We start from the raw sequence: 13,842 nt of genomic DNA, 5'->3' as shown, positions 1-13,842 counted from the left end.
TTTCTTCCTCCACTTTAGGTTAGCATGAAGTTCTCTAAGGAGCAGGGGCTACCTGGCTCCAACACGGATCTCTACCTTCAAGCAGCCCCTGACTCATTCTGCGCACTCCGGGCTGTGGATAAAAGTGTTCTTCTGCTGAAATCAGAACAACAGCTGTCAGCCGAAAGTGTAAGCTCTCTGATCTCCTCCTGTTCCTCGTTTTCATCTGGACTCCTTGCCTTTCAGCCGATGTACTTTATTTGAGACGAAACAAGTTTTAGAATATCAAGTATTCTCCTCCTTTGTTCTCTCAGGGATTATACACTTTATTTTTCTTGAAACTTAGAGTTAAATCTCTGTGTTGGAGGAGATGCTTGGATACAGTCTACAGTTGTCTATTACCTATTAAGAGATCTTATATTCTCATAAGCATTCCAGACCAGCAATTCTAGAATTTCACATCAAAGTTGTTTCCATTAATAACTGTTGGCTATTTTCCCTTTATTTTTTTTTCTTGGCACGAGGACATATAAATATTGAAAGGTATGATCCCATTTATAACTAATTGAAACACTAAAAATTTTTCTTCTGATTAAAATTATACTTATTGTCTTAAGCTATTTGAACTGCTACAAGAAAATACCCCCAAACTAGGGAGCTTATAAACAATAGAAATATTTCTCACAGTTCTGAAGGCTGAAATTCTGACATCAGGGAGTTGGCATGGTCAGACAAGGCCCCTCTTCTGGTTTGCAGACTCCTTGTGTCCTCACATGGTGGAAGGGACAAGGGACATCTCTCAGGCGTCTTTGATAAGGGCATTAATCTCACTCTCTACTCACTCCACCGAATCACCTCCCCAAGGCTCCACCTCCCAATTCCATCACTCTGGGCATGAGGATTTCAACATACAAGTTCAGACCACAGCACCTGTGTCCTGCAGAAAATGTGCAAAATACACAAAGGCAGAAAGAAGGAAATCTTTAAAATCATTCATAATCTTAACACTAAGATAATTTGTTTTAATTTCACAAAATGGACTTCTATTATATAGATATGGACACTTCTGATGTAATTTTTTAAATCTCTTTTCTGAAGGCATATATATTTTACAAATGGGGTCTCACTGAAAAACACAATTTAGTATTCTGCTTTTAACAATCTATAGTACATCCAGCTTTAAGTATATATTATAAAAATTAATGACTTAATATACTAACAATTAATCATGACATAAGCTCTATATTTTTTCCCAATGTCAAAGTTGAATACATTTAAATTTCTTATTGGGGTTGAGAAGCTTCTTTTTTGTTTTTTTTTTTAAGTTTATTTATTTTTGTCGGGGGGAGGGGCAGAGAGAGACAGAGAATCCCAAGCAGACTCCGCACTGTCAGCACAGAGCCCAATGCAGGGCTTTCGAACTCAAGAACCAGGAGATCGTGACCTGAGCCGAAATCAAGAGTCGGATGCCTAATGGACTGAGCCACCCAGATACCCTGGAGCTAAGAAGCTTCTAACTGACTTCAGAGTCAGAAAAGTATCAACAAATAAAGGATAAACTTACCTATAAACATGGAAAATCTATATATACTTTTCTTCTAAGAATTTCATGGAGCCAGAGTAAATCATCTCTACTCATTCTTCCTACAACTGGAGGTAGCAAGGTCTTAGAAAAACCGCCTTGAGAGGGGTGTCTGGGTGGCTCAGTCAGTTAAGCCTCCGACTTCAGCCCAGGTCATGCATGATCTGTGGCTCCTGAGTTCTAGCCCCGCATCAGGCTCTGTGCTGACAGCTTGGAGCCTGGAGCCTGCTTCGGATTCTGTCTCCCTCTCTCTCTCGGCCCCTCCCCCACTTATACTTTGTCTCTCTCTCTCTCTCTCAAAAATAAACAAACATTAAAAAAATATTAAAAAAAAACACCTTGAGGAAAAACCATCAAGGGTCCACCAATAGAAAATTCCAGAAACATTTCACCAGACCAGAAGATACAAGTGAATCAGAATATATCAGAGCCAAAGGAGGTTGCCCTTGTTTATTATCTATGGCCATATTAACAGTGTAAATCAAGCGATGTTATATAAAGGAGAATGTTCCTATTCATATTAAGTTTATAGTACTTTTAATATTACGTTATATAAGTTTAATTTTTAGTTTTAAATAATGTTAAAATATATAAGGATTGTATAGGAACTCTCATGTACTCTCTACCCAGATTCACCAGTTTTTAACATTATGCCACATCTGTTTTCTCTTTCCCATTCTCTCTCCCCTCTTTCTCTCTCTCTCTCTCCTCACTCTCTCTCTCTCTCTCTCTCTCACACACACATATGTATATAGCATTTCAAATTTTTTTTCTAAACCGTTTGAGAGTGAGTAGAAAACTTCATGCTATATTATTCCTTAATATATCAGTGTTCATTTCCTAAAAGCAAGGATATTCTCCTGCATAATTACAATACAGTTATCAAATTTAGGATACTGCACATTGTTTCAGTACTTTCGATCTAATCTGCCAGCTATGTTCAAGTTTTGTCAGTTGTCCTCTATACCACACAATTTCCCTAATTTAGTGCAAGATCCAGGGCAGAATCGCATATTGCATTTGGTAGTCATGTTCCTTTAGTTTCCTTTAACCTGGAACAGAATCTTTCTTTGTCTCTAATGAATCTGACCTTTTAGAACAACATAAGCCAAGTAGTTTTTTAAATAGGATGTTCCTCATTTTAAGTTTGTCTGATGTTTCTCATGTTTGGGCCAAGATTATGCATCTCTGTCCAGAATACAGCGTGTAAGATACTGTGTGTTTTTCAAGGTACACAAGATTCAGCCGCGCATCTGGTGACGGTAATTTTAGTCACCTGATAAAGGTGTTTCCATATATCTCCACTGGCTATTTTGTTGAGCAAAATAGCAATTTGTGCTTATTAAGACTCTTTGTATATCCTGCTTCCCATCAGAATTTCCTTGGAGTTAGCATCCATTCATAGTTTTTGCCAAAACCAATATTGGTATGAGAGTTGGAACATGATTTTCTAGTTCTCCCTCTTCCTCTTTACTTATGGATGCAGGAATATTTATTTCCCAACGTTTATAATTTTGAATTAATAATTCACAATTCAGGGGTGCCTGGGTGGCTCAGTCGGTTAAGCGTCTGACTTCGGCTGAGGTCATGATCTCATGGTTCAAGAGTTGGAGCCCCACGTCGGGCTCTGTGCTGAGAGCTGAGAACCTGAAGCCTGCTTCGGATTTTGTGTCTCCCTCTCTCCTTCTTCCCCTCTCCCCACTCATGCTCTGTCTCTCTCTCTCTCTCTCTCTCAAAAATAAAAATAAACATCACAAAAATTTTTTAAATAATAATTCACAATTCATTACTGTCCTTTATTTTTATGTTACAATTATCTTAAATTTTCCCAGCGGGAACATCTTCAAGTCGGTGCCCGTGTTCTTGTGACGTGCCCACATCATGGTTTTAGCAATTGCTGAATTTCTGGCGCAAGATGCTAGAGGCCCATCTTGTACTTTCTTTGCTCCAGCCTTGAAAATAACTATTTTTCCAGGGATCCTTAATTCACTAGACAATGGAATAGTGCTTATTTTATTTCTCTCTTCTTAAAATTTAATATCTATCCAGTTGATACAACATTATCTTTGCTGTGCTGGTTTGCAATACTTTCCCATAGACTGTATTTCTATTTGCAATTATATTTATTTCTGGAGTTTATATTCTATCCCACTGGTCTGCCTGTCTATGGATGGGTCAGCACCACAGTTTTAATTATGGAAGCTTTGTAGGGTGCATTAATTTTTGGGTAGAAATCAACTCCTCATTCTCATCCCCCAGCTCTTATATTTCAGAGTTTCCTTAGCTATTTTGCCATGTTTGATTTTCTGTAGCAATTTTATCTTCAACTTGTCTAATTCCAGAAAACATTCACTGATATTTTTTTATTGTGATTGTATGGAATTTATAAATCACATCAAGTACATCTTGATGGTGAAATGTCACATCAAGAACATGGAATGCCTTTTTCATTTGTTCAAATGTACTTTTACGTCTTTCGTGAATTTTAATTTTAAATAATTTTTATGTAGTTTCCTGTTAAGCTTATCCAGAAGCAGGTTAACTTCTTTTGTTGCTATTGTGAATGAAGTTTTCTCTTCTATAACACATTCTACCTTGTTATGATTTGTGTATATGAGAGGTATTTTTTTGCAGAATAATTTTATAATTTTGCTAACTTGCTGAAATCCTTTAGTGATTTAGTTCTAGAAGTTGTTCTCTAGGCTTTCTAGGGATACTGCCATATTACCAACAAATAGCACAGAGCGGGAAGCGGGCCTCGAACTCACTGACCGCGAGATCATGACCTGAGCCAAAGTCGGACGCTTAACCGACTGAGCCACCCAGGCGCTCCCCTGATGATCTATTTTTAAAAAATTGTTTGCCTAATTGTAGTAGAATATTAAATTGCAGGAGGAATAGCATCCTTGCCTTGTTCTGGACTCTAGCAGAATATCCTGTGCCTGGTGCTTTCTGCATGGTAGTTTCTTAATAATTTTATTTCTTTTGTAGAAATTGGTCTGCTTAAGCATTCTCTCTCTACTGGTGTCACTTTTGGCAATTTATATTTTCCTAAGAAATTAAGTCTCTCTATATAGGCTTTCAAATTTATTTGTACTGAGAAGTGCAAAGAAATCTCATGATATTTAAAAACTCTGTGCTGTATATCAATCGTCACACCCTTCTTTATTTTTTTCCTCTTTATGTAACTTTTATTTTGCATATTTCTAGTTTCTTCCTTTTTTTTCTCCTTATTAATTTGTTAGTGGTTTACCTGTGTTGTTGATTTTTTCAACTTCAGATTTTGATTGATTAATTTGATCTAATATGGGCTTTTTGAAGTATTCTAACACATTAATTTTTGCTTGTGTCCATATAACTTCTTTATTGTTGCTTGTTTTGTTGATGTTATTTTTAACTTCTTTTACTTAGAAATTTGCATAATTTTCATTTACTTATATTTATTGGTTTAAGCGTTAAGGCCTACGAATTCTTCTCTGATCTCTACTTTTAAAGTATCCCTTAGATTGGATCTGCAGCAATTACATCATGATTTTTCAGAAATTCTATACTATCTGCATTTAGCCTTTCCCTGAAAACTTACTTAGTGAAGCATTCTATAATGTATATGTAGACAGGCCTACCTATATGGGGATTTTCGTTTTAATTTCAAGTTATCCTGCCTCATGATCAGTAATCTTTCTACTTTATGGAAACTACTGATATTTTTTCTGCGTGCCCAAATGTATCAACAGATTCTGAGAGTGCTTCACTTGTATTCAGAAGATGCAATCTCTTTTATCGGTTCGTTTTCTATCCATAAGATCTAATGTGTTTCCAAGTTTTTATTTATATTCCAGATAGTTAACATACGTGCAATATTAGTTTCAGGTGTGCAATATAGTGAGTCCACACTTTCCTACAACAACAGGTGCTCACCACAACAAGTGCACTCCTTAATTCCCTTCATCTATTTAACTCATCCCCCATCCGCCTCCCCTCTGGTAACCGTCCGGTTGTTCTCCACAGTAAAGAGTCTGTTTCTTGGTTTCTCTCTCTCTTTTTTCCCCCTTTTCCCATTTGTTTTGCTTCTTAAGTTCCACATAAGGGTGCAATCATATGGTATTTATCTTTCTCTGACTTATTTCGTGTAGCATAATACTCTCTAGCTCCATCCACGTCATTGCAAATGGCAAGATTCTGTTGTTATTTTTTAAATACACTTGACTTGTCTTGTACTGAGAGTAGTGTGTTAAACTACTCTGTAAAGAGTGTTTCTGTCTACCTCCCCTTGCACCTTCTGCTGTTTCTACTTTGCATAAATGACTGCTGTATTTATTTTTTTTTAACATTTATTTATTTATTTATTTATTTATTTATTTTTAATTTTTTTTTCAACGTTTATTTATTTTTGGGACAGAGAGAGACAGAGCATGAACGGGGGGGGGGGGGGGGGGAGGGGCAGAGAGAGAGGCAGACACAGAATCGGAAACAGGCTCCAGGCTCTGAGCCATCAGCTCAGAGCCTGACGCGGGGCTCGAACTCACGGACCGCGAGATCGTGACCTGGCTGAAGTCGGACGCTTAACCGACTGCGCCACCCAGGCGCCCCGTCGTTTATTTATTTTTGAGACAGAGAGAGACAGAGCATGAACGGGGGAGGGGCAGAGAGAGAGGGAGACACAGAATCGGAAGCAGGCTCCAGGCTCTGAGCGGTCAGCACAGAGCCCGACGCGGGGCTCGAACTCACGGACCGTGAGATCATGACCTGAGCTGAAGTCGGAAGCTTCACCGACCGAGCCACCCAGGCGCCCCAAATGACTGCTGTATTATCTGGTGCACAGATATTCATTACCCTTGTCCCTTTATTGTGCAATGGGGGTTTCAGCACTACAAAGTGCCCTTTTCTATCTTATTTGATGCCTTTTGTCCTTAATTCTACTTTGTCTAATATCAAGATAATTACAACCTCTGCTTTCTTATTAATTTCCTTTACCTACACTTCAGTTTTAGTATCTTGAAATATTGTATTTTATAGGTTTTTTCTAGAAGTATAGTGCTGGATTTTGCTTTAAAAAAAAGCTTTTTAGAAAAGAATTTACTTGTATTGATATGAGTGGTATCATCAACTCTATCATAACAGGCATCAACTCTATCATAACATTTTTGTTATAATTACTGTGCAACATTTAAATTTACTTTATTTCTTTTTTAAAATGTTTATTTTGGAGAAAGAGAGTGAGCGAGGGAGGAACAGAGAGAGAGGGAGACAGAGGATCCAAAGCGGGCTCTGCGCTGAGAACAGAGAGCCGAATGAGGGGCTCGAAATCACAAACCAACCTGAGACCATGACCTGAGTGGAAGTCGAACGCTTAACTGACTGAGCCACCCAGGCACCCCAAATTTATTTTATTTCTTTAGCTTTTTGAGTTTTTCTTTGCTCTAGATGGTTTCAAATTTCTTGCATTTAACTGAGGTTTAATTTTTATTTTAGTGATCGTCTTTGTGTTTATATCTTTTATAAAACTCTAATCTCACTTTTTTCTTGCCTAACCTTTAAATCTAACCAGTCATTTTTAAGTATATCTTTTGACTCCTTCCTATTATCTCTACCACAGTCAATAACTTTATTGTACTTTCACCTTTTCTCTCATGTTAAAGTTGCATCTTTACTTCTTTGTCAAAACATCCTATGTTTACATTCTACTTTTCTCTTCAAACGCACCAAGTTTCGCCCATTGCCTTAGCCATCCTTTGGTTGCCCAAAGCTCTTTTATACTAGACTCCTCAGAAGGTCACCTGGATAGAGAATTCCCTGAATTTCGCATTCACAATTCTTTCACTAAAGCTTTGTTGTGGGAAGGACAAGTATCTATATTTTAAATTCTTGGTTCCCACTTTCTTTAAATTTCTTGAAAATGCTGCTACCCTATTGGAATTTCTGCAAATCTTCCTTTTAAGGACACTGACATAAGTCTACTTCGTGTGCCCTTGTGAATTATTTGATTTTTTTGCCTGAAAGGCTGGGCTTTTTCCCTTTATATTTAAAACCTAATATTTTGAGTAAAACATCTCTCAGAATCTGTTTGGGAGATGTTTTACCAGCTAGTCAGTAGACCCATGCATTGGGTAAACTCATTGTTTATTTCCAGGATTTGTCTTGAATTATAATTTTAAATATCAGTTTTTCCATTTTCCTCTTTCTAGAAAAACTCTGTAAGCAATATTGGATCTTCTTTGCCTGCTTTCCAAGTCAACTGCTTTGCCCGTGACTCATTTTAATTTATTTTCCTCTCGTTTTTATTCTTTTTTCTTTATTTTTATGTTGCTTTTTAAAGTTTTCTTTCAATCTATTTTTTCTTGAGCTCTGTATAATTTAGAGTTTATATCTGATACTAATTTGACTATTTCTGACTTTAATAAATTATCATTTTATTTCTTCCTAGGTCTTTCTCATTTCCTTTCTTTCTTTATTGAATTTCCAATTCATGGTGCTTTTTTTAGTACCCCCAGTGAATGTTTAAGAATATTTGATTTAGGGGTCCCTGGAGCCAGTTAAGCGTCCAGCTTTGGCTCAGGTCATGATCTCACCGCTCATGGGTTCGAGCTCCATGTGGCACTCTGTTCGAGCCCCGTGTGGGCTGACAGCTCAGAGCCTGGAGCCTGTTTCAGATTCTGTGTCTCCCTCTCTCTCTGACCCTCCCCTGCTAGTGCTCTGTCTTTCTCTCTCTCTCTCTCTCAAAAATAAATAAACATTAAAAAAATTTTAAGAATATTTGATTTATATGAAGTGTTTTTGTTTTTGTTTTTTGGTATAGCTTTTTCTCTATTTGTTCAGTTAGTGACTTTAGCAGACAAGTTGCATCAGCTGAAATGTTTTGATTTTCATTTTCTCCTTTATCTTATAGCAGTTTGGTATGGAATTAATTTTTTCCAGTTCTTGATATGTTTGTGGACAGTGTTCATTGATAAAGAGTGCCTTTTCCAGTTATTTTAATGAAACGCTATTTGTTTAATTACAAATATTGTTGCTGATGGAAATAGGAGTGGAGAATGCTATCCTACATGCTATCCTAAATCCTGAACCAAAGCTGTAAACTTTATGAACATGACATTGACCACCTAAAACAAAATTGAAGTTTCCCTCTTCTGGAAGGATGAGTTGACAAAAAATGTTGGATTAAATATTATGGCTATGCTCTTAAAATAAAGAGAAGATTACTATGGAACAAAAAAGTACTTAAAATACTTGCCAATTTTGTAAAAATAAAAGAGGAATGCTTAAAACCATTGGGAACCATGTGATTTTTCTCATAGGTGTACGATCTGCTTCCACATGTAGAACTGTATGGTTATTTCTATCATGGCCTCAACCTTGATGATGGCAAGTTTGACTCTTGCATTCCTCAGAAGGATATATTCTACAATGGTTTGTATTATATACCTGTAAGCCACTATGGGGATGGAGACACCTATGATATCCTCAGGGTAAGATCACTTCAGACTTTAAAAATTATTTCATTTCAATTTTAATTGTGGTATTCATAATGCATATCTGTGTTTTATTAAATGTGTCCTTTTCTTCCTATTCTTGGAGACTGGTGTCAGTAATCTGTTTCAGGATGACTCAGAAACTATCTTATAAAAAGATATTAAGGGGTGCCTGGGTGGCTCAGTCAGTTAAGGGTCTGACTTCAACTCAGGTCATGATTTTATGTTTCATGAGTTCGAGCCCCATGTCGGGCTCTGTGCTGACGGCTCAGAGCCTGGAGCCTGCTTCGGATTCTGTGTCCCCCTCTCTCTCTGCCCCTCCCCTGCTCATGCTGTGTCTCCTTCTGTCTCTCAAAAATAAGTAAAAGATTTTTAAAAAGGTATTAATTTTTGTGGATTTTCTCCCTCTTTTGTTAAAAATAAGTGGCAGTGAAATTATAAAACTTTGTGTTCGAAGTAATGAGCCAGTCTTCAATTTATTGCAATAAATGTTACACAGAAATTACCAAACCAAGAAGCTGAAATATAGTCCAGGCTCCATCAATTAGATCGGCTGAAGTCTCCATAAAAGGAGTCAGAAGGCATGGAAGAGAAAGGGCTAGACAGACTTTAGTTTAATCTACAAGGGACTGTGCATTGCATGTGTATATATCTATGTGTTTGCATCTGTTTGACGTTAATTAGGGTGATGATAGTGCTTACCTCATAAGTATTTTTCCCTTTGCATTAAATGGAGAACGACTTAAAATACTTAGCAAAATCCTGGCACATACATGCTAGATAAATCATAATGCTTATCACTTTTGTTCCAAATTAAAGACTTTCCATACATCGAATAGAGCTGACTTGACTTCTACAATCCCACACCCTTGCTGGCAGAGGAAACCTCTATCATCTGTTTATCATTATAATATATAGTTGGTAGTCCTTTTTTTAGGTCTTGCATGAAAGAAACGCACAGCTTTCTTTTGTTGTTTGTTTCTTTGAAGGCTATGGGTCTGAAAGTCTTTACCAACCTTCATTACCGGAAACCGGAAGTATGTTCAATGGAGGGAAGGATGCCATTCCTCAGGCCATTGCATCTAGACGCAGAAGGATATGGGCCAATATACAGTGCCCCATCTAGAATTGCATGTGGGTATCACCTCACGCCAGTCAGAGTGGCTAAAATGAACAAATCAGGAGACTATAGATGCTGGAGAGGATGTGGAGAAACGGGAACCCTCTTGCACTGTTGGTGGGAATGCAAATTGGTGCAGCGGCTCTGGAAAGCAGTGTGGAGGTTCCTCAGAAAATTAAAAATAGACCTACCCTATGACCCAGCAATAGCACTGCTAGGAATTTACCCAAGGGATACGGGAGTGCTAATGCATAGGGGCACTTGTACCCCAATGTTTATAGCAGCACTCTCAACAATAGCCAAATTGTGGAAAGAGCCTAAATGTCCATCAACTGATGAATGGATAAAGAAATTGTGGTTTATATACACAATGGAGTACGACGTGGCAATGAGAAAGAATGAAATATGGCCGTTTGTAGCAACGTGGATGGAACTGGAGAGTGTGATGCTAAGTGAAATAAGCCATACAGAGAAAGACAGATACCATATGGTTTCACTCATATGTGGATCCTGAGAAACTTAACAGAAGACCGTGGGGGAGGGGAAGGGGAAAAAAAAAGTTAGACTTGCATGTGGGTAATCTAGAATTTTGTGTCTTAGAGATGGCTAAAAGAGTTTGTGGAACTGGGTGTATTTGTGATAAAACTATAAAAATTGGGATTTATATGTGAATTAGGCCATGTTTTTGACTACAACTAGACATCCTGCAGGATAAGGCAGACTAGAAATGGTTTTTGGGTTTTGGTTTGGGTTTTTTTGTTGTTGTTGTTCAAAGGAAGAATTAGCTTCGGATGTACAAGGAAGTTTATTTTTATCGGTAGAACACAGAATCAGAAGTGTTTAAGAGCAGGCAATGTGTCGTGATGCGGGAGGGACAATCATTGTAAGTGAGTGTGATACAGGAGAAGGTGTCCTGATGGGGCCCTTATACCTGTATTACGTGTAAACCACAATCCACAGGGTTCAAGACAGAAGGCATTTTGATTCCCAGATAGCCGAAAAGCTGGCATCAGAGACGTGAGTTCAAATAGTAGTCCGTTTCCTATTGAAAGGGCTGTAAACACAAAAATCAGCCATCATCTTAGGCGAATGAGGTAATGAGACAGACGTTCAAAACGGGAATGTAGTCAGGGAAACAAATGAAACAAGATCATCGGAATGGGACTAAAATCAAAGCTGAATTCCAGATCTGAAAATACGTGAATAACACCCACAAATCCCCCTACACAATATCGAGTGAGTCCAGTAGTCGAAGTGGGGCTGATCCTGAAGATGAGTACCAGAAACTACTGGAGAAAAATGAAAGCCCTAACAACTTCATGCAAGGGTGGATTCAGCGGGTACTCAAGAGACCCTAGAAGTGTAGAGTTCAAAACCGCTTCGAAGTCCTAGTCAAGAGGTTGAAGCTCTGTACTTTTTTTTCTGCTACTCGATGACACTATATTCAGTAATCTTTATCAGACACATTTAAATTGCTTAGTATCTTTCAATGAAATATACTGAACCCCAAAGTCATTCCCTGTAATGTCCTCCTTCTTCAGTTATTCATTTGTTAACTCACTCAACATTTATTGAGGCCAGGTACGGAGTTACGCATCGTAAAGGCAGTGGCTTCATTTCGGCTTTTCTGGAACTTTTAGTCTCACAGGGAAGCATGACAAGTGAAGCAGGAACACCAAAAACCTGGGAAGAGTGCACGAAATGGGAAGAATGTAAACAGGAGACATAAATTCCTCCGGGGCCTGTTAAATCCTTGGCATTTATGCCAAGACTTGAAAGATGAATGATTGTACATCGCAAAAGAGTTAGAAGCGCATTCGAAGCAGTGAGGGAAGCACTATGCAAGACCAGCAAAGAAAACAAAAGTGTTTCAGGGTGGGAGAAGGATGGCTCAAAGGCAAGAGTAAAGATAGCCCAAGCAAGAGGGATAGACAGCTCAGGAAGACCTTGTAGGTCATTGAAAGCACTTCCAATTCATTTCAGTGAAATAATACACTATTGACAAGTTTTCCGCCATCTAATATGTGTTTTAAAAGATATCTCTGGCTGCTCTATGGAAAAAGGGATTGGGATTTGGGTTCTGCTTGTGTGAAATATTCTAAATGCTAGTAATTAAACTGAGAGACGGCAGTGCTGGGACTACCATAAAAAGGCAGTGGAAATAGAGAAACATGGATAGATCTGAGAGCTGTTTTCAGAGATTGGTTAGGATAGAAAATGCAGAAAGGGGGTCTGGGATCAAGGGCAATTCTTAAGTCTCTGATTTGGGTAAGTGAGTGGATTTTGGTACTTTTCAGGGAGACAGGAAATACTAGAGAGGAGAAGGGGGTGTATATAATGAGTTTACTTTTGGAACAGTTTCATTTGAAATGCCTGTAAAGTATCCAAGAAGAAATGTCCAGGTTGGAGATGCAGAGCTGGGGGGGGGGGCCGCGGGGGGAGACCTCAGCACATGTATTGTAATGGCGCCATGTGTGGGGATGTCAATGGGGAGACAGTGCCTAAAGAAGAGAAGAGGTCTTAGAAACCAGAGCTCTTAGAAACCAGTCAAAGAGGGGGAGATCACAGAATGGGGAGAATGGGAGAATGGGAGTGGCCAAAGAGAAGAAAACTAGAAGGATGTGGTGTCACGAAGGTTAACTGGAGTGACTGTTTAAAAAGGACGCAGTGATTAAGAATGCCGGTTACAGCCTAGAGGCCAAACATCACTTTCTGTAAATCTGGCCCTGGAGGCACAATGTAGCCCGGTTGTTATTTTTGTCGGTTTGTTGTGGTTTTGAATAATGGCAGAGATTTGAACATCAAAATGCCGATGCCTAGGTGTAGATATACGTTTATTGGCAATGAGCCCCGGGAGCAAAGCCCTATTTTGCTTCACATTGAGCATGGGTGATTAACGACATAGCTTATAGGTGTGTGCCTTTGAAACACGTAACTTTATTCTCTCCAGATAAAGCATTTCTCTTGTCTTTTAGCTGGTGACAAAATTCTCCTGAAGGAGAATTTTGACTATGTAGAACAGGCTATAATAGAAACGGTAAGAACAAACTTCCCAGAGACGTGGATATGGGACCTCGTCAGTGTCGAGTGAGTTTTTGAGTTTTCTCTCCTGCGTTTATTTCTATTTTCTTTTCGTTGTTATTTCTTAAACTTCACCATCGGCCGTATAAAGCAATACCGTATTGGGGCGCCTGGGTGGCGCAGTCGGTTGAGCGTCCGACTTCAGCCAGGTCACGATCTCACGGTCCGTGAGTTCGAGCCCCACGTCGGGCTCTGGGCTGATGGCTCAGAGCCTGGAGCCTGTTTCCGATTCTGTGTCTCCCTCTCTCTCTGCCCCTCCCCCGTTCATGCTCTGTCTCTTTCTGTCCCAAAAATAAATAAACGTTGAAAAAAAAAATTTTTTTTTTAAATAAAAAAAAAAATAAAGCAATACCGTATTTGTAAAATAGAGACTATCATTCATTGGTAGGTCCTGACCACGTTATTTTTTTTTTCTCTAGCATTGTTTCTCATTTATTAATCTCATGCAGGCAGATGCAAGCTGCTTCAACTTTTTTTAAATCATGCAGTGTTCAAAGAAATTTGCCATTTTTAAAGATAAATTTGATAAAAATACGGCTTTCAAGATTGTTATCTAATGCCCTGTCTAAACATTTGAACTTACTTTTAACCTTCAGTTAATACGTTTTTGC

The 13,842-nt window shown here is 38.5% G+C and overlaps 1 protein-coding gene across 1 annotated transcript in view; it reads left to right on the top strand.

The window, feature by feature from the left end:
- The window catches only part of LOC106987818 (ovostatin homolog 2-like), a 54,479-nt gene that overhangs the window by 19,428 nt on the left and 21,209 nt on the right, over window positions 1-13,842 (top strand). The window contains exons 15-18 of the mRNA XM_053225803.1: window positions 19-168; window positions 8,857-9,027; window positions 10,020-10,184; window positions 13,152-13,237. Coding sequence (XP_053081778.1) covers window positions 19-168; window positions 8,857-9,027; window positions 10,020-10,184; window positions 13,152-13,237 — 572 coding nt within the window. The remainder of the gene's footprint in view (window positions 1-18; window positions 169-8,856; window positions 9,028-10,019; window positions 10,185-13,151; window positions 13,238-13,842) is intronic.

Source organism: Acinonyx jubatus, chromosome B4, assembly GCF_027475565.1.
Source record: "Acinonyx jubatus isolate Ajub_Pintada_27869175 chromosome B4, VMU_Ajub_asm_v1.0, whole genome shotgun sequence".
Classification (NCBI taxonomy): domain Eukaryota; kingdom Metazoa; phylum Chordata; class Mammalia; order Carnivora; family Felidae; genus Acinonyx; species Acinonyx jubatus.
The sequence above is the reverse complement of the archived record's forward strand: the minus strand, read 5'-3'. Positions and strand labels throughout refer to the sequence as shown.